Raw genomic sequence first — 19,126 nt, 5'->3', positions numbered from 1 at the left:
TGAGAAATCATCATTTAGTTAGCTCGCTGCTAGCAGCTAGCTGTTACCCGGAGCTCACTGCCGAGCTGTTGTCAGCGTAGTAGCCGTATCAGTATATTTCTTTACTTTTAACAGGTGCAACGATGACCCTCTGACACCAAGAATGGACATAAGTTAACGATGACGGGGGAGAAAAAGAAGAAAAAGCGGCTGAACCGCAGCATTCTTCTTGCAAAGAAAATTATAATAAAAGATGGAGGAAGTGTGAGTTAAATATTTATTTACCTTCGTTGACTCGGCTCGTCGCTGAGCTAGACTGGCGCCGCGCCGCAGGAGTCCGTCCGCGGCGGTGTTTATTTTCAAGAAAACGCAGCGGTGTGAGGCGGCGTGAGGCGGCGTTTGACGGCTCGTCCCCGGCGGGGTTGAGTTAACCGTTAGCTGGGAGCGCCTAGCTAAGCGGCTACCGCAGCTAGCCGCGAACTAGCTAATGGCTAATGCTAGCGGCCTGCTACAAAGCTTGGCCGTTCACACGTCAGCTCGGCCAGCCGCTAGCTGTGTTTTTCTTAGGCGACCGCGCGGGACAGCGATCCAGCCGCCGCGACCATTAGTGCGTCCAGCTCAAACCAGCACTTGAATATCAACGGTAGTTTACGTTCGTTCAGATCTGGTTAAAGATGACGCGCGGACATGGCAGCACCGAGAGACACCCAACAGGAAACCTGGCGATTAGCTCCCTAGCATATGTGTTAAAACGGTGGTTGAGGTTGTTGTTGTTGTTGTTTTCACCCTGTTGCAAATAAGCTGACAATGTTCCAGACGAAGTTTTGTGCCACGGATTGTATGAGAGACCACGTCAGGGTAACTCACGGGATAACTTCCCAGCTTCTCGGCCGACAGTGTTGGATAAGAGTACTATGTGTTGCAGCAGCCTCTTTACATGAGGCTCAAAATAATGAGGCAGGCAACAAACGATGCATTCAAGTGTCGAAATGTACCGAGTGACAAAATGCGAAGCGAGTGCAGACCAGACGTAGCGTCCATGTGCCACATGCTGAACATACACCGGACAATTGGCCGTATGTTATTCACTAAGGTGCGTCGTGGATACATGCATGTGTAGAAACACATTGGGCTTGAAAGATCAGATGAATCTCACGTGTGAGAGATGTGACACATTTTGCAATATATATATATATATATATATATATATATATATATATATATATATATATATATATAAATCAATGGGTGAGGGGTAAAAACGACAAACAGGGGTTTAAGTCAACATCCCGGGGAAGTCATAACACTCACTGCCAAAGCTAACATCAGCTGTGTAATGCAGCTGCAGCATGTCCTGGCTACCCAGAATATGGTGCTGATGTGTGGTTAATTATCAGCCAGGTCCTGTTGTTTCTGACGCGTTAATACCGCCTGCTCTCTGGTTCAATGACACCTGGAACGCAGCGTTTGATGCGACCCCTTAAATACTGTAATTAAAGGGCCCCCCGAACGTCCTTAATACAATAATAGCAGACCGAATATACAAGTTGAATGATCGTGTCGGGGATCTCTGTTATTTGGACCGTTGAGATTGTGGAAGCAATGGTGTGAGTATGTAGGGTTGTTAGGCGGCCGCGCTGCTTGCGTTATCGTGTGGACGGCCGCTGTGTGCCAAACATGTTGAATATCCATATGCGGGCACACTAATTTTGCAGTCGCAATGAATGGAACAAGAAAAGTGTTGTTTTCAAACAGGAACGAGCCCGTCACCCGGATGACGGGCTCGTGTCTGCGCCCTGGCTCTGTTCCCATGAGGTCCTGAGTTGGGATTATTGTTTTTGCTCAATTGTAGCACAGCAAGCTGCGTCGGACCACTCGGCCATCAAGATTTCGCTTTCAACATCCAGCCGTTGCATCTAATGGGCTTAGATGCTCACGAGTCCATAACAAAGTGTGATCTCTAACTGTGAAGCTGGGTGTCAATTCAATGGAGAGGAAGTTGCAACATCCGTGTGGTGAGAAGATTACAGTGTTCCTCATTTTCTCTGACAATAAGCAGGTAGTGTGACCGTACAGTTAGCGTGGAACCAAATGCCTGGAGTTCTTCTCATTTGTGCCTTGAGCCGTCATACCCATTTCCCTTAGACCCGTTTTCTGGTGCTCTGTCACCACATGCGGAAATCACAAACCACGTGTGTGGGAAAATCAGCAGCTAGAGTCTTGGTCAGGTTAGCACTGTCCTACTTAACAGCCTCCACAATTATCACACGTTGCTGTTTTTCTTACTAAACACCCTGCTCTGCAACCACGCTCAGTCCAACACACTTCCTATTCACCTTAATGACTTGTATGGATTTTAACAATGTTGCAGTGAAGTGACCTTCTCTCCTGGGAGTTTTAGGAGAGATAAAAATGTCTATTTGTGTTTTGCTCGTTACAGATATAGGTCTGTATTTAGACTGACCTAGTAAAGAATGGCACAGAATATTCTCATAGTCTACCTGTTAAACTGTATAGTTTCAAGGAATATAACTCTCACTGTTAACAATGAGTTTTAAATGGCCCTTATAGCATTCCTTGTTTGGTAAATCATATTTATTTGATGGTTTAGTTTTTACACTTACACATTTAATGTTTAACCAGAATAAGGCAAAGGTTTAACCACGTTGTCGCACACAAAGTAGCAGTTTCTCGAGGAAAGACAAAGAATGTCTCTGGTAGAAGAAAAGCAGAAACTCATTATCAGTTGGGGAAAAAACACCACTTCGTGTTCTTTTTTGTTACTATAAAACTTAACTTACTATCAAACCACTCTAGTCTGGTTGTTTATGGTGTATCATGGGAAATAAAATCTCTTATGATAGATCAAATTTAGATAAATGGCAGCAGAGTCTGATTATCAGAATAAAGAGTCTCATTAGGTTTATATGAGTTGTAGTTTTTTGTCTAAACGTTTCAGTGTGTAGGAAATAAATAACAATCAACAAGCAGGTTTGTTTGGTGTCTTATCAAACTCAGATGTCAGTTATGTAATGGCCAATGGAGATTTTCAGATTCATCTGCCAAAGAGTAAAAAAAAAACTTCCTTACTTCTCTTACTCAACTGTGGGTTCTCCCATAGGATCAGCCAGGTGATGCACAGTATCATTAGTATCATCTATTTCAACGCTGCCTTGTTGTTGTTGTTTTGATGCTTGTCAGCTAAACGCCCCTTTCTACCTTTGTGTCTGTCTCTGTCTCCACCCAGCCTCAGGGAATCGGTGAGCCCAGTGTTTACCATGCTGTGGTCGTCATCTTCCTGGAGTTTTTTGCATGGGGTCTCCTCACGACGCCCATGCTCACGGTAAGCCCGGCTTCACCCGCTTTTGCACAGACACACTGTTATGTAAATTGACATAAGAGTTTGTAGTATATTCTTACGCCTACACCTCTCTTCTCTGAAGACCTACCCAAAGAGTGGCGTTTCCTATTGAATCACTCAAGGCCCATCAGTGTCTATGAATAATTAAATCCTCTAATCAAATGAGCGAGTTCCGGGGTGACGTGGGTTGTTTTTTTTTTCTTTTTTGTCCGTGTGTTGTTGGCAGATGTGTTGCCAGGCGGTAATGGACTGAGAAATATGAAAAGGGCATCAAACGGTTGTATTGTCTGAGCACCAGTTCTTTGTTGAAAGGGCTTATCAGGGGGTCACTGGTTTGTGTTGACAGGCCACTGCACAGATGCCGGGCAAAGCACGCCACACATTCACCTCGGTGCACTGCGGAGTGGCGTGATTCTCAATCAGGAAACCCGTACAGTATTATTTAGAGGATTTTTCATTCCAAAATGTGACCTGTTCTTTAAGAAAATATTGTCATGAGAAAATTACGTATTGAAGTCATTTTTTTTTTAAAAGACGGATGGTTGTTTCCTCTAAACAAGATTTATTCTGTAAAAAAAAGTGCAAAGACGACTCATGACAATGATACAATTATGATTTTATCAGATGGGATTGTATATTAACAGTTAACAGTTTTCCATATATTTTTTAGTCAGCCCCTGCATTTATTCAATTCCTGTCCAATTTCCTGTCCAATCTGGGCGCTTTTATCCACAAACACAAATTACTTTCTGCCGAAACTGGTATGGCAAACAAATGATGAGCAAACATCTGTGAGCCACATGATGTGAACCAGACGGACCTATGTAATGCGTACTTTCCAGCAGTCTCTTGTTTGAAGAGGTGGTTGTGTGTGTAACCGTCGAGCATTAATTACTGGGGGTTTGTTGCCTTCGAGATCCCCGGGCAGAGGCAGGATTTGCATTTTGGACTAATCAGAAGGCGCCTGCAAATGAGAGGGACTGCTTCACTGCCCCCAGTGAGCACACGGCTTCATTAGTATCCAGCAGCAACGGTCTTCACCGAGCATTCACAGTCTGTGTGTGTTGGGTAACTGACTCCCGGAGGAACAGAGGGGATTCTTAGCCGTGCCCCAAGCGCTCCCTCTCTTCCCCCGAACAATAACCCGGTCCTGTTTGTCGGTCTCAGTCAAGCTCCATAGGTCCTAAATTAAATGAAAGGCTTCGTGCTCCCACACAAGTGTCAATGACACTTGCATACAATACTGCCGCACACTAACGTTATGGACTTTGAACTCAACATCCCATGGATTTTTATCCAATCTAAACAACCTCATTCGACTTTGCATTCCCACAAAGTAAAAAAAAAAAAGGATTTATTTTAGATGTAAATCTCTGTGTGTGTGTGTGTGTGTGTGTGTGTATATATATATATATATATATATATGTATGTATGTATGTATGTACTGCTTTCTGAGACGTTTCAAGATAAAAGTATGTAGTGAAACGTTGAATTATAACAGAGCAGTAGCCCAGCAAAACAGTCTGTCATCTAAAAATCAGCAAATGGAGGTAAGTAAGTCAGATGTTGTAAAATGATTTTATAACATGACAGATTCAAGAAAGATACGTGACGAGAGATCCAATATTACTTAGTCTATGGATATTATTACCTAGGTCTTAATGCCATTTCCTTATGTCAGGGTTGAATGAGGCTGTAAAGCTTTCCAGTCTCTCTGGTTACATGGTTTCACAATCATATTTACCAAGATAATTAATATCCCTCCCCAGCAAAGCAGAGTGAAATGAGTGTGTCACAAAACAATGTAATCAATCATCCGGTCTGACGAAAACCACGCATGTACCCAAGGCAACATGTGGCAGTGTTGTAAACACCGAAACAGTCTGGTTTTGCCAAGGTGTTAATAAAACATCAACAACTTTTCTGTCCCAGAACAGAAAACCGGTCGTGTGCACAGCTCCTGTGGAAAACATCACATGGCTGAAAATATGTTTGAAGTTCAAGCTCAGATAGTAAATATTGCTATTTCATCACATTTCAAGTTCACCACTAAATGAATATGCATTAAGTTTCGGGTGTTACCAACTCCGAGGTGGAAAAGGCGACGCAAACCTCGACCACATCTTGTATCACGATACAGGATGACAGAGCAGCGATCATGAGTCAGCAGTGTGGGAACACTCGCGTGAGGAATTCCCATCTATGATTATCTGTCTGTCGGTTTGTCAAATTTCAAATCGAATTTGGGGTTTTTTTGTGTTTATCTTTCTGCCCTCTGTCATGTGTTAAATCAGTAGACTTTTGTTCAGTGTAGTCACACTAGTTTAACACTAGAAGAACATTAAACCACTGTAGGTCTAAGGTTGAAACGTGATGCAGTCTGTGTGGATCTGTGTGGTTTCATGTGTCGTCATCTGTGTGTTTGTTCTCCAGGTTCTACACCAAACATTCCCCCAACACACATTCCTGATGAATGGGCTCATTCATGGTGTCAAGGTAAGAGACAGCAGTACATCATACGTACGGCAATACAAAAAAATACAGTTATATATTGCGTTATATGTGAATGTCATCAATGTAAATGAATATTTGATGGATGGAATGTGTTTGTTGATTGTGTTTTCATACTGCAGACACTGATGATCTTATCTTATAACAGAAACATGCAAATTGGGAAAACATGTTTTCTCTAGTCTCTTTATCTACAGCATCTTAATAGCAACTAATAGCTATCTACAGTATGTCAATGTTTTCTCTACTGTAGAATAATTAGAAAATGTTCACAAGAAAAAAAACAATGATATATATATATATACAGTATGTTGCTTTCTTTATACTGCCTTGTGCTATATGTGTTTTCAGAACTACATTCAGTAGTACAGTCGGAGAACATCCTTCTTAAGCGCTGCAAGTTTATTTGCCCATGGAAGATTTTCTGTGCCTGCGTGCTCTTGTTTAGCGAAGCCCTGCTTGCCACTGGTTTAGTTCCATGTTAACCCCTAAAAGCTGTACAACAGGGGTCTCAAACTCGCGGCCCGCGGGCCAATTGAGGCCCGCAGGATGATATTTTGTGGCCCCCTACTTGACATCAAATTTAGTATTAGTGCGGCCCGCGCGTTGTTGTCAAACGCACATTTTTTGCTGAGTCGGTGCGCGTGCCGCGCTTGCCACGCTTTTTTTATCACTTATGGGCTACCATAGATAGTCTGTTGTCTCGCGATAGCTTCCGTTGTCTCGCGATAGCTTCCGCTGTTGTCAACAGCGGTTGTCAAGGGAACAAACTGCGAAGTACCTTATGGTGAGCAACTTTTCGTAGAATTGAATGGCGCCGCCATCTTGTCCGGGCGACATCCGGTATCTAGGTTTTAATTAAAATCTACGGAAGTACCAGGGGAAGTATCAACGTTAGTCACTTGGTTGAACCGAGTTCCGGAGTGACACCAAGTGGACGAAAAATATATGCCATCACCCAGTTCCAGTCGTGTCTCTCCCAAAACCTGCCGTGAAGAGAAAGGTTGGCGACGAGCACAGGCAATTTGTTGAATACTTGATGCGGCCCAGCCTGACCCAGACTTTACCTCCAGCGGCCCCCAGCTAAGTTGAGTTTGAGACCCCCGCTGTACAACAACCACAGCTTGGCCACAGATGAGCTCAGCTGAAGCACCTTTTGAGGGTGGGAGGGGAGTCTAAAGATAGCCGGAGAGGAAATCCTGTTATTATTTCCGATATTCTGTTTTTTGTCTTGATCACAACTGTACTTTCAGTGTAAAATCACGTTTTTAAATGTGTGACTGGGTTTTTTCCCCCAACGAGTTGTAGCTACAGACGTAGTATCCCGCTTTGTTCATGGTCTCTCTACCAAACGGCATGTTCAAAACTGGCTGTGTTGACACAGTGTGTCCCTGTGGACTCAACTTATCAATTTACTGCGCTCTGTTCAACAAATACTCTCTTCTCTTAAACACTCTTCGTACTGTTATCCCACGTCCCCCCCCCCATCTCTCTGTCTCTCTCTACGTCTCTTCTAGGGCCTACTATCATTTCTTAGTGCTCCGCTGATTGGAGCTTTATCAGATGTGTGGGGACGCAAGTCTTTCCTGCTGCTAACAGTCTTCTTCACATGCGCGCCCATTCCACTGATGAAGATCAGCCCATGGTGAGTGCAAACACAAAGTAAAACTTCTTACAGTGTGAATTTGTACTTCTTCTACATACTTTTGACAGACAGTAGAAAGAAATTGTTTGAAAAGGTTACATTAATAAATAAAACATCTTATATTACCTGTAATGGATAACTTGACATTAGAAGCTTTAACTGCAAAGTAAACAACAGTTTAAATATCTGTCGCTTGTACATTGCAGTTTAAAGAGGCTTAGTTTAAATCGTTTTGTTTGTGCTGATTGTGTTTCAGGTGGTACTTTGCAGTGATCTCCATGTCTGGCGTCTTTGCCGTCACCTTCTCCGTGATCTTTGCCTATGTGGCCGACATCACGCAGGAGCATGAGAGGAGCACAGCATACGGCTTGGTAAGGAGATTGTTTTGTGTTGAACATGTCAAGAATGAATATCGTTGAACAATTATTCCGATATTTGTAACAATTTTCAATAGAGGCCAAAACAGATGATGATGAAGAAAAAAAAACATTAAAGAAAGTTCATTTTGTTATACCTTCCTCCAGGTATCGGCAACATTCGCAGCCAGCCTGGTCACCAGCCCGGCCATCGGCGCCTACCTGTCCGTGGCCTACGGCGACACCTTGGTGGTGATCCTGGCCACGGCCATCGCCCTGCTCGACATCTGCTTCATCCTCGTGGCTGTGCCAGAGTCGCTGCCGGAGAAGATGAGGCCAGCGTCGTGGGGAGCGCCGATCTCCTGGGAACAGGCAGACCCCTTCGCCGTGAGTAGAAACACAACACTCTCAATTCACCATTGTACGTTGGTTATGACTAAGCATTATATACAGGTTAAGTTCAACCAAATGCCAGATGATTGCAGTATGTTATATTGGGTATTAGGTTTTTGTTTTGGTTTGAATAAAAACATGTTTGAGGTGAAGCTATTGTCTTCACTGTGAAATGACTGACTCTGACTGAGTTTTAGGAATGAGGCTCACCTTGAGAACTCACTTAATGGTGCTGCAAGTTATGTGCATGGGCAGGACACGTCTCTCAATCTCAAGCTGCGTTCAGACATGCACAGAAGTCCAGACATTTTCTGGAACTTTTACTGCCAGCCCCTCGTAAAATTTAATGAAAAAACTTCACCTGAATGTTCTGTAAATTTTCCTGCTGCTCTGAATGCATCTGACTTGGACAATCTTCTGCATTGTTCTTCGTGTGTGAACGTCAAACTCTGGAAAATGCCCGGACCCAATCTTCCAGAGTTCATGTCTGAAAATGGCTTTAGAAAAGATCTCGGTATATGATGGAATGGTGGCATTAAATTGATCCCTCTGCCACACAATTTGGGGCTTTTACGGCCAAAGTTTTCCTGGTGGGTGGCCTGCCCTCATACCACCCTAGCTGGCTTATCCAGAGTATAGAGTAGATGTATGTTAAAAATATAATTTCCATTGGCTTAAAAGTTAAAATAATCATGGTGGTGATGCCTGTGTTCCTTCTGCCTCATGGAATTAGGAAGCATAGTTAAGTCAGTAACTTCGGAAATGCCACAGATCTTGTTCATATTTTAAATTCTTGCTTCCTTTTCTCTCGTCCAGTCGCTGCGTAAAGTGGGCCAGGACTCCACGGTGCTGCTCATCTGTATCACAGTGTTTCTCTCCTACCTCCCCGAGGCCGGCCAATACTCCAGCTTCTTCCTCTATCTCAGACAGGTAACGCTCTGTCGTCGTGTCCACCCCCCCCCCGCTCACACTTCAAACCAGAAGGGCCTCCTGAAATGACTTGATTGCACACACAACCATTATTTACACAACGAGTTCAATTGTTACCACATGTGAATGGTATTTGGGGATGGTGGAGTTTAAAACAGATAGAGAATTCTTGTGATTTTTTGGGGGGAATCTTGGACATTTAAGGTTTGTGGTTCCTTAAGGAGTTCGGGGGTTAATGTGTGGCTGTTGTATGTGACAACTTTATGCCTCAGGCATTTATGTTCCTAATAAAAAGCTGAAATTGCTATTGGAAAGCTTGCGGTCGAACCTCGGTACAACTTGGGGAAATTTGCCGAACACACACTTTCACTGACATTGCTTTACGATTTGAATCAGCAGGTTTGCTGAGTGACCTGTTTCAGCGCTTGGAAAAAAAGTAGAGCAAATTCAATAAGTGTCTACCACAGGAAGTGCAGTGCCTTAAAATAAGTAGCCAGACAGTGACAGCTACAGATACTTGTTTATACACGGGAAGCAACTGGACATGAGATGCCACCAATGACGCGGTGTGATAACCTCCTTTTTTCCCCAAACTGCTTGAACTGAAGACTGTTTGGTTTGTGTAAACAATGTCAGTTGAACCAGTCGGGCAAGTCTGACACACACACACACACACACACACTGACACAGAGGTCTTAGACCTAATTTCTACCATCTTGGAAAAAACAGCAAAATTCCTCTGGCGTGTTGGAGCTAAAGTATCTCACCACGCCCTAATGGTGCTCTTTTTGCCAAATTGCCTCATCGTACATCTCCCCATATTCATTTGTCATATTTTATACACGCTTCACACAAGCTGTCCCACCCCCGCTCCTGTCTGTGTTGAAGGTGCGGGAGGGGGACAAGCAGTTAAGGCCTTCTTGTGATTGTAAAATGCAGCGTGTTCACAAAACGCTGCAAAAGAGGGAGTGAAAACGTGATAGCGGCATCTTGTTTGTACCTGTGCTTGTCTTCCAGTGAACAATCGTGTCCTAACCTGTGCTATCTCAACGCTCTCTCACCCTCAGGTCATAAGCTTCTCATCAGAGACGGTGGCTGCCTTCATCGCCGTCGTGGGGATCCTCTCGATACTCGCTCAGGTACTGCAAAACATCCTATTTGGGTTTGATAAAGAGAAAAAATTTTGATTTTAAAAAATCATGAAGTTTCCTAATAGGAGGGATCTCTCTTCCACGACAGACATGAGATGGATATTGTGCGTACGGCAAGCAACTAGTGAAACCGATAAATGATTTTAGTAAATGTTGTGTTAATCAACACTATCAACTATTTATTTTAGCTCTACATCCACAGTGACAATAAATGAAATTAAACAATTTGCTACATAACTATTAATATCTCCTTTTGGATCTTTGTCATACAACCTGTGTGCTGTGTGTGTTTCTCAGACGTTGGTGTTGGGGATCCTGATGCGTTCGATAGGGAACAAGAACACGATCCTGCTCGGCCTCGGATTCCAGATCCTCCAGCTGGCGTGGTACGGCTTCGGATCTCAGCCCTGGTCAGTGACTCCGATAGCTCGCTTCCAGCACACGCGCGCACACACACACCTCTTTACATAACAATATAACTGATTGGAATTTTTAAATAGTCATTGTTTAAAAAAAAAAAAACACATATATATATATATATATATATATATATATATATATATATTTATTTCTTTTTTACAATATTTATCCCTGTGTGATTCAGGCCCCAACTCTCACTAATTTCCAATAGATTTCCAATTGTGTTCAATTGACAGTTTTTACTCTTTCAATACAGTTTTGCACTAGAATTAGTTGTTGTTGTTGTTATGCCCTGATAAACCACTAGAGGGCAGCCGTGCTACTGTAAACCTATAACTGAGACTTTTAAAAGGCAGAAATAGTGTTGTAACTTAGAAAAAAATGAATTGAATTCATATGAGCACCAACAAAATGTATATGTTGTTGTTTTTTGTTTTTGTTTTTTCTACTATATTTAACCTTACAGTGCCACTTCTCCTGAAGTGATATCATAACAGCGTCAACGGTTTCTCTTGTTGTTTTTTCCTGGAGGGCAAAGTCAAAGTTTTTTTTATGTGAATTTTATATTAATTAATTTATTACTGTATTACTATTATTTTTGCTGGGATATTTTTTCTTGGTTTCGAAACTTCAGTGAAAAAAAATGGTGGTGCGGAAAAAGATACTTATTTTGGTCACGAGGCTGAAGTCCACGGTCCCAGTCTTTGTAGCATGTTTTCTTTCATGTGATATTTATTTTCTTCATGCACTATAAACACATGTTAGTGCATGTTAACAAGCTATGTAACATCACTGACAGGTATTTTAATTAGAGGAGGCTTTCTGCCAGAGAGGCTTAATGAAGTCAGGTTAGACAATTAAACTTGACGAAGCAGGTCATGGTCGGTGAATGTGACAACCCGACAGGAATGTCACTCGGGGGTGTGTGCGTGTGCGTGTGCGTGCGCGTGCGCGTGTGTGCCTGCTCCTATGGACTTAACAACCTCTACCTCAATCGTATTTATAAGTTGCATGTTTGAGAAGTTGGATAACATTTTGTTTTCATCCTTAACAAACTTGTTGTAGGATGATGTGGGCAGCTGGAGCTGTTGCAGCCATGTCCAGCATCACCTTCCCTGCAATCAGCGCCATCGTGTCCCGTAACGCAGACCCAGACCAACAAGGTGAGTGTCTGAACTGCTGTTGGAATACATTTGTTGGGCTGGAACTCACTGCCGATGTGATACCTAAACCACACTTGTTCAGCATCTCAAATTGAGTATAAAAATGTTTTCCAAACACCTTTTTTTTTGGTAACCAGTAACATCTTTGCCTTGTATATGCCAAAAGAAGATACGTTCTTGTGTATTTATTTGGCTGACAGATGACAGTAATTCTGTAATTGGTCATTTTCCTGACGGTGTTTGTATGTGTATGTCTGTAGGCGTCGTCCAGGGGATGATAACAGGAATCCGAGGCCTCTGTAATGGTTTGGGCCCTGCTCTGTATGGTTTTGTCTTCTACTTGTTCCACGTGGAGCTGACTGACACGGACAGCTCTGAGAAAGGTGCCAAACTCAACATGGCCAACCCCACTGATGAGGTGAGCATTAATGCATAATGGCATTTTAAGTCAGTTGCAGAATACAAAGAATATGTTGCACGTATGATGACTGCTCTTCAACTAATTATGTTCATGTCCCCCTCTGCAGAGTGCCATCATCCCAGGTCCTCCCTTCCTCTTCGGCGCATGCTCAGTGCTGCTGTCCCTGCTGGTCGCCCTGTTTATCCCAGAGCACACGGGGCCCGGCGTGAGGTCCGGCGCCTACAAGAAGCACAGCAACGGCGCACAGAGTCACTCCCATAGCCCCCAGGGCAGTGGGGCAGAGGGCAAGGAGCCTCTGCTGGAGGACAGCAGTGTATAACCTCAGCTACGGGGGGGCAGACACCCTCAGTCCACCCAGAAAACCCCCCGCACAAATGGACAAACACACACATTTTAACCACATGGACACACTCGCACCTCAGGCACACATCAGACTCGAGTGCCCGCAAAGAGGTGTGCGCGTCTGTGTATTTGTGTCCACAGCACAAGAGGTGGGCACTCGTTCCTTAGCAGCCCTGTTTTTTGTTTTTTTAAAGCAGGGTTATTGTGAGGACTCTCAAAAGACCCTGTACAAAGAGAGTGTGTTGAGTATTTCTCGGGCTGCAGTGGAAAGGTGTGTGTGTGTGTGTGTGTGTGTGTGTGTGTGTGTGTGTGTGTGTGTGTGTGTGTGTGTGTGTGTGTGTGTGTGTGTGTGTGTGTGTGTGTGTGTGTGTGTGTGTGTGTGTGTGTGTGTGTGTGTGTGTGTGTGTGTGTGTGTGTGTGTGTGTGTGTGTGTGTGTGTGAGACTTGGTTGAGCTTGGACCCTAATCATTGGTTTCTATCAAAACAGTAACAGAGCGGAGCGCACAGCAGTTCGCCGCCCTCCTAGTGCAAAACAGAACCAGAAGTGATTCGGTGTAGTGTGTGCGAGTGGGGGTTTATCCCAAATGATCCTAAATCCCTGTGTGATTCCTCGTATTCCTCCTTAGCCAGCGAAGTGTCCGCTGTCTGTCCGACAAAAGTGTTACAAACAGCTCGTCGGACGCTTCGTTTTTTGGTCTTGCACGAGTTTAACCTACTGTTCCGATGCGACTGTAGCTCCGAGAGGGAAACGCTGTTCTTCTTCCCCTTAATGCGGAAGCACAGTTGACTGTAACACCTGTGGGGGGAGCCTGTGCAGAGCAGTGACAGGACGGGACGACCAGTTCACATATTTAAAAAAAAAAGAAAGAAGAAAAAAAAAGCTTCGTAAGACCACACTTTGTTTGATTATCACACTTCCTACAGAGCGACGTGTGCGACTGAGACCACTTTATTAGCTGAAACAGTTTTCTCAATGTTTACTTGCCCTCCTCTTGATTAGTAGTACAGTTTGGGTTGTATATTTTTCTGTTGAAACTGAAGGCTAGTCGTACTTCGAGTTTTTAATTCAAGAAACAAAATGTTGCCTTGAAGTGACTTTAAGATATAAAGAAACTATATAGAGATATATTACGTAACCTGTATGAAGACCGAGGTCTGAGACGGCTCTGTAATCTTACGCTATCGCTCCCATCGGAGCCGTTACACACTTTTTATTCCCCTTTTTTGTTTTAATTTTCTTCCTGTTACTTAGTTTGCTGATATTTATCACCGACGGGTTCAAGGCTTCTTCTACAGCGATGGTTTTTATTTCAATAAAGCCTCTGGACCATTGGGAGCCGGAGCGTCGCTATCAGCATGTCAGTGTCGGCACTGACTGTTAACACGGAGACTTTGACTTAATATCATAAGGTTTAAAAAATAAAAATAAAAACTAAATATCAGTGTGGAAGTAAGTGATGTAATGTGGCGGACAAAGATTTCGACAGCGGCGATTGGATAACAACGGTTTTCTGTTTAAGATTCGGTCACCGCAGGAGCGCAGCACGACTCTCGGCCGACAAACGGCGGATTGTAGAAAGTTCAGATGTGAACTGAACTCGTTTGTAAAGTCACCAACTCGCAATTGACAGGCTGCAGGTTCTCCACAAGGGGGAGCTATTGGCTCACTGTAGGAGAGATGGCAGCGGCAGCAGCAGGTCAGACCAGTAGATAAAGGAGCGTTTGTCGCCTCCCACAGGCCAGGGGAGGAATAGCTGCTTCGATATGAGCAGATGTTAACAGCTGTAGATTTTCATTTAGCTAGTGTTTGAATTTTTGTTTCTTTTTTTCAGACATAAAATGTAACATTCAGTTTTATATTTATCAATCCTGACAATTATTGAAATTATAATAATAATGCGCCCATCCTAAATCAACCAAAGCTAATTACCAAAACAGAATATAAATACATATGATTTTTACCACACTCAAAGAAAACAACAAGAAAAAATGTAAAGGTATCAATCTAACAACAGGAATAAAAACATGGATATATTCATTTTTATTTTTTTTTCATCCTTCAGTGAACACTAAACCTTCAGATAGAAATAGAAAAGGAAGACGTCAGGTTTTACACGACGTGACTCAGATAATCGTGAACTCGTCTATAAATATGATCCGGTGAACATAATAAAACTAAATTCTAACGAAACGTGAAGGCAACAATCAGTGTCTGGTCATGATTTACAAAAATGACTAATTTGATATTTTTTCCCCAGTGTGTCTGTGTCTGCGGACGTTAAGCTGCTGCTGTCGCTCTCCTCGTCACAGGGTCAGACCGAAGCCGTGTTCCTTTTTATTCACGACTCATAACAACTGGTCAATTATTCCCGATCACGGTTTTTTCAACAGGTCATTTAGAGAAATGCCCCAAGTGCTTGTAAATAACCAAATTACACGCGGATGTGGATTAGCAGTAGCCTACGGTGGCTCTCACACTGTTTAACATCTTTCGGAGGGGAAATGTGCGTCTTGTATTTTGTGCCAAATTTTTTTGTCTTTTGTTTGCTTTTTCATAATGCGTGTGTCTGTGTGCTGGAGTGATTTTGGATTTTTTTTTGTTTTTGTTTTGTTTTTTCTCTTGTCTTAATTTCTTTGGCTGAAGATTTAAGTTTTAATGCTTTTTTTTTATATATACTTTTAAAAACTTCAGTCAATTTTAGGAAATCGTTTTCAAACATTGTGGCTAGATGGTGAATTACTGAATGTCCATCTTGTGTTTTCAGTCTCGGTCTTCATCCGATAACAAGCATTTCACCGTGGTTAGTTACATTTGATGAGCTCCGAGTCACTGGAAGTCGGAGGCCGAGCTGTGCATGTTGATAACACGCTCGACATTTTGACTTACCTGTCGCACTGTTTTATGAGTTCAGAGGGGGTGTCACTCAACCAGAGGCTGTTATTGTTGATTTAATCGGAATATTCTTTTTTTTTTTTTTCCTCTTTCAATTTATTGGACCAACACGATAAATTCAGACCCTTAATAAATTGGTAAGATTCTGCACCAGCCCCATGTACCCTCGTACAGCTATACACGCAGACGACTGTAAATGTACAAAAATCACCTGTACCGTACAGTAAATGTATATATTTATTGCCCAAGGACACGACCACCTCTTGGGTCTGTTTGGTTGTATTTGGTGCAATTACTATTATTACTATTATATATTTCTCAAGACTTACCTGCTAGCCACTCCTGTTTTTAGTACGACGTGGTTTGTGGCCTGAACCCCCCTCTTTCTCTCTGTGTGCCTAAATTTAGCCAAGAAATGAGTAAATGGCAACATAAGTAAATGGTGGTTATTATGTAAATATGGGAAACTAATGACAAACTATTTATTAAAGGTTTATTGTACAATGAAACGTTTTGCGTTTGCCTTTGTGGGTGTCGGGCTGTATAATTCGAAACGATGATTCTAAATCAAAGGGCTGTTAAACCCTGAGAGATTCCATCATTCGAACAATATTCCTTTTAGCTTTTACTCACTGTTCATTGTACCACACTTTTAGTTTAATGCTCCAACTTTGTTGGTCAGTTGGTTTAGTGATCCGGCTGCTTGGAGATCCGTTGTGCCTCTAATGCTTCTCCTTCTGCCGAAACACTGTAAACAATATACTCAGCTGTTTATTAATGACAGACCCTAAGCTCATTTACTTCCAGTGGTCTGAGCCTTTCTTTATTAAAACCACATGCGGGCATCTGTCCAGGGAATCTGCAGCTCTTAGAAAGCATTGATTTCAGCTGTAATGTGTCTTAAATATTTTTTCTTTAGGCTGTCATAGGCATTGAACCTTATATAAATTACATATTCTTTTACTGGTTAATCCATCTCTATCCATATATTTTCTTTTCTGCAGGTCATGTTAAATGATCCATTAACTCTATAACACTGCAGTGATGAAGTAATGCGAGTCATGTCAATAAATTCGTGCAATCTGTAAACAATTGTCGTCCGGATAATCCCAACTGGTTTTAAGTGAGATCACTTTCGTACCTACTGATAAAATGGTGATGAAACAGGTATTAGGTGGGATTGTCTGCGGCTGAAAAATAATGTCAAATTGAATCTGCTGAATCCTGTAAGAAACATATGTCAGCAATCCTCAACAAGGCCTTCAATCTGTTTTTTAACCCCCAAAACTTAAGCACATAATATAATAATAACAAAACCAGTAATTGATTGATCCTCGTTGTAGTAGCTGTGATGTTGTGTGGCGGAGAGAGATGTGTCAGGATGATTTATGAGCTGCGTCAGTAACAGTTTACTTCTTAATATGTTTGATAAATGTTTCTCAACATTAGACGTTTCTTTTGTGTACAGGAGTGTTGGTGTGTCCAGTTCCTGCTCAAACACAAGAAAGATCCTTTATTTTCATTTTCAGTTATCAATCCAAGTGATATTAGTATTGGTAATAACAATTCATTATGTTGTATTGTAAACAATCTGTCCACATATTAACCCTTAACCCCTTCGCTTTAGTATCAACACTTGAATTGACTAGTTGTATTTTAAACGTGAGTGTTAAATAATTCATCGAGGATTTTATTCAGTCATCATATGTTCAGTTCTTATCTGTTGGTTTCACTTAAATGCAAATGATGGTAAAATTGTGGACCGGGCCTCGATATTGTGGAAACTGTGACTCATGTTTTGTATTTTAATATCGTCTAAAGCAGGAGGACTTTCCAAACTTCCCAATCTTTTTGCCAATTCCCCTTCCCGAGCCGTCTGCCTCACCGGTGTTTCCATGTCTCTGTGGGAATATGATGATGTTCGCAGAAAAGTGTCCCATGTGGAGCAGCAGGTGTTCTGAGGTCTTAACCTGGGTCAGAGGAAGAGATAATAATAAGACTCTTAACCGTAATCCATGCGTATTGTTTTTCCCTGGAGGCCGGGGCACTGCGGTGGATTACAGTGTCGACGGACTCATCATCAGCACAACGTCTCTTCTTGAGCATTGATAATCACCGGCTACTGTACAAACTGTAATGTGGGCTTCGGGGGGGCAACCAAGAAATGCAACTAACGATTATTTTCATGATCGATGAATCTGTCGATTATTTTCTTGTTTAATTGACTAGTTGAAATGGTGAAAAATGTCGATCGTGGTGCCAAAAAAACAAAGATGATGTTGTGTTTTGTCCACACACCAAAGATATTTAGTTCACTGTCATAGAGGAGCAAAGAAACCAGAAAATATTCACACATAGGAAGCTGAAATCAGAGAATTTTGACTTTTTGGGATAAAAACTACTTCAACACATTATCAAAGTAGTTGCTGATTAATCTATTAATCAATTTTATATATATATATATATATATATATATATATATATATTACAAATCTTTCTTTGTAATCAGATGAGTGATTGTCATTTAAATGTAATGTGGTTAAAAAATACCATGAAACCTGGTGAAGCAGATTAATAACGAAACATAAAATGGAAATACCCGAGTTAAGTACACGTATGTCTGTGATGTATTTAAGTACAGTACTTGAGAAAAAATGTCACTGCTGACATCACGGCTAACCAGTTTGCAAAAGCCTGTCATTGATTAGTTTACGTCCAGAGTTGTATCATCATGTGTCATGTGTTTCAGATTTGAATTATCAAATGTTAATTTAAAAGATACTTTTAAAAAACAGTCCACGTTCAAATTGCATCACTAACCATAATATGACACTGACAAAAAATTGGACTTGAGCTTGTTTAAACTCAGCGATCCAACAGTCCACCAAAAAAATCCAATACTATTAAATAATTTGTAACCATTTTCCAAAGCATTGCATATATGTTAAGATGGTTTAATTCAAGCAAGAATTGTTGAAATATATATATTTTTCATAGAAAACTATTTGAACCGATTCATCGATTATGAAAACAGTTGGCGATTAATTTAGTAGTCGATTACTAATCGCTTCATCGATTGACTGTTGCAGCTCTAAATGCAACCTCCTTGTCTATTTTCATAATTTTTATTGGTGAATGCAAGACATTCCACGGCTAAACAGATAGATCACAGTGAGACAAAATAAGTGGCAGGTTTATTATTTTTCATCTGCTATTACAGATTGATATTAGACAGACTGGAAGAGGAGAAGAGAAATGGAGAAGTGTAGCCACACTGCGCATCAGCAAACAAACGGCAGAGTTTACCAGGTTTTTCCGGGGAGCTGAAGCGCGGGCACGCTGACATCCAGTCAGGGTGAAACAGCATCTCTGGCAGCGGAAGCTTTAGGCGTCTTTCAAAAACAAGAGCGACTTCACCGAGCGCTTCGCTCAGATCACTGCCAAGGCGGCGAGAGCCCCTCCAGTGTGTCTCTGTGGGGCCTGCTGGTGCTCGTGTTTGGGGATGAAAAGAGGCCACGAGACCATTTTTTTTGGGGGGGGGGGGGGGGGGGGGGGGGGAGC

General features: G+C 42.1%; 1 protein-coding gene across 2 annotated transcripts; it reads left to right on the top strand.

Moving 5' to 3' along the window:
• The first annotated feature begins 6 nt into the window (after positions 1–6).
• Positions 7–16,074, top strand: mfsd14a2 (major facilitator superfamily domain containing 14A2). Of its 2 annotated transcripts, XM_035633288.2 has the most exons (13): positions 14–243; positions 1,832–1,994; positions 3,227–3,322; positions 5,774–5,836; positions 7,369–7,496; positions 7,753–7,867; positions 8,021–8,239; positions 9,062–9,175; positions 10,243–10,314; positions 10,624–10,736; positions 11,812–11,909; positions 12,170–12,327; positions 12,437–16,074. In XM_035633288.2, the coding sequence occupies exons 3-13, from the start codon at positions 3,314–3,316 to the stop codon at positions 12,647–12,649; spliced, it is 1,302 nt and encodes a 433-aa protein (XP_035489181.1). In that variant the 5' UTR covers positions 14–243; positions 1,832–1,994; positions 3,227–3,313; the 3' UTR covers positions 12,650–16,074. The 2 variants fall into 2 exon arrangements, with proteins under 2 accessions (XP_035489180.1, XP_035489181.1); XM_035633287.2 differs by lacking the exon at positions 1,832–1,994 and having other exon boundaries at positions 7–243.
• The last annotated feature ends 3,052 nt before the right edge of the window (positions 16,075–19,126 follow it).

Source organism: Scophthalmus maximus, chromosome 5 (genome assembly GCF_022379125.1).
Source record: "Scophthalmus maximus strain ysfricsl-2021 chromosome 5, ASM2237912v1, whole genome shotgun sequence".
In the NCBI taxonomy this organism is placed as follows: Eukaryota; Metazoa; Chordata; class Actinopteri; order Pleuronectiformes; family Scophthalmidae; genus Scophthalmus; species Scophthalmus maximus.
This window is presented reverse-complemented; position numbering and strand designations above follow the sequence as displayed.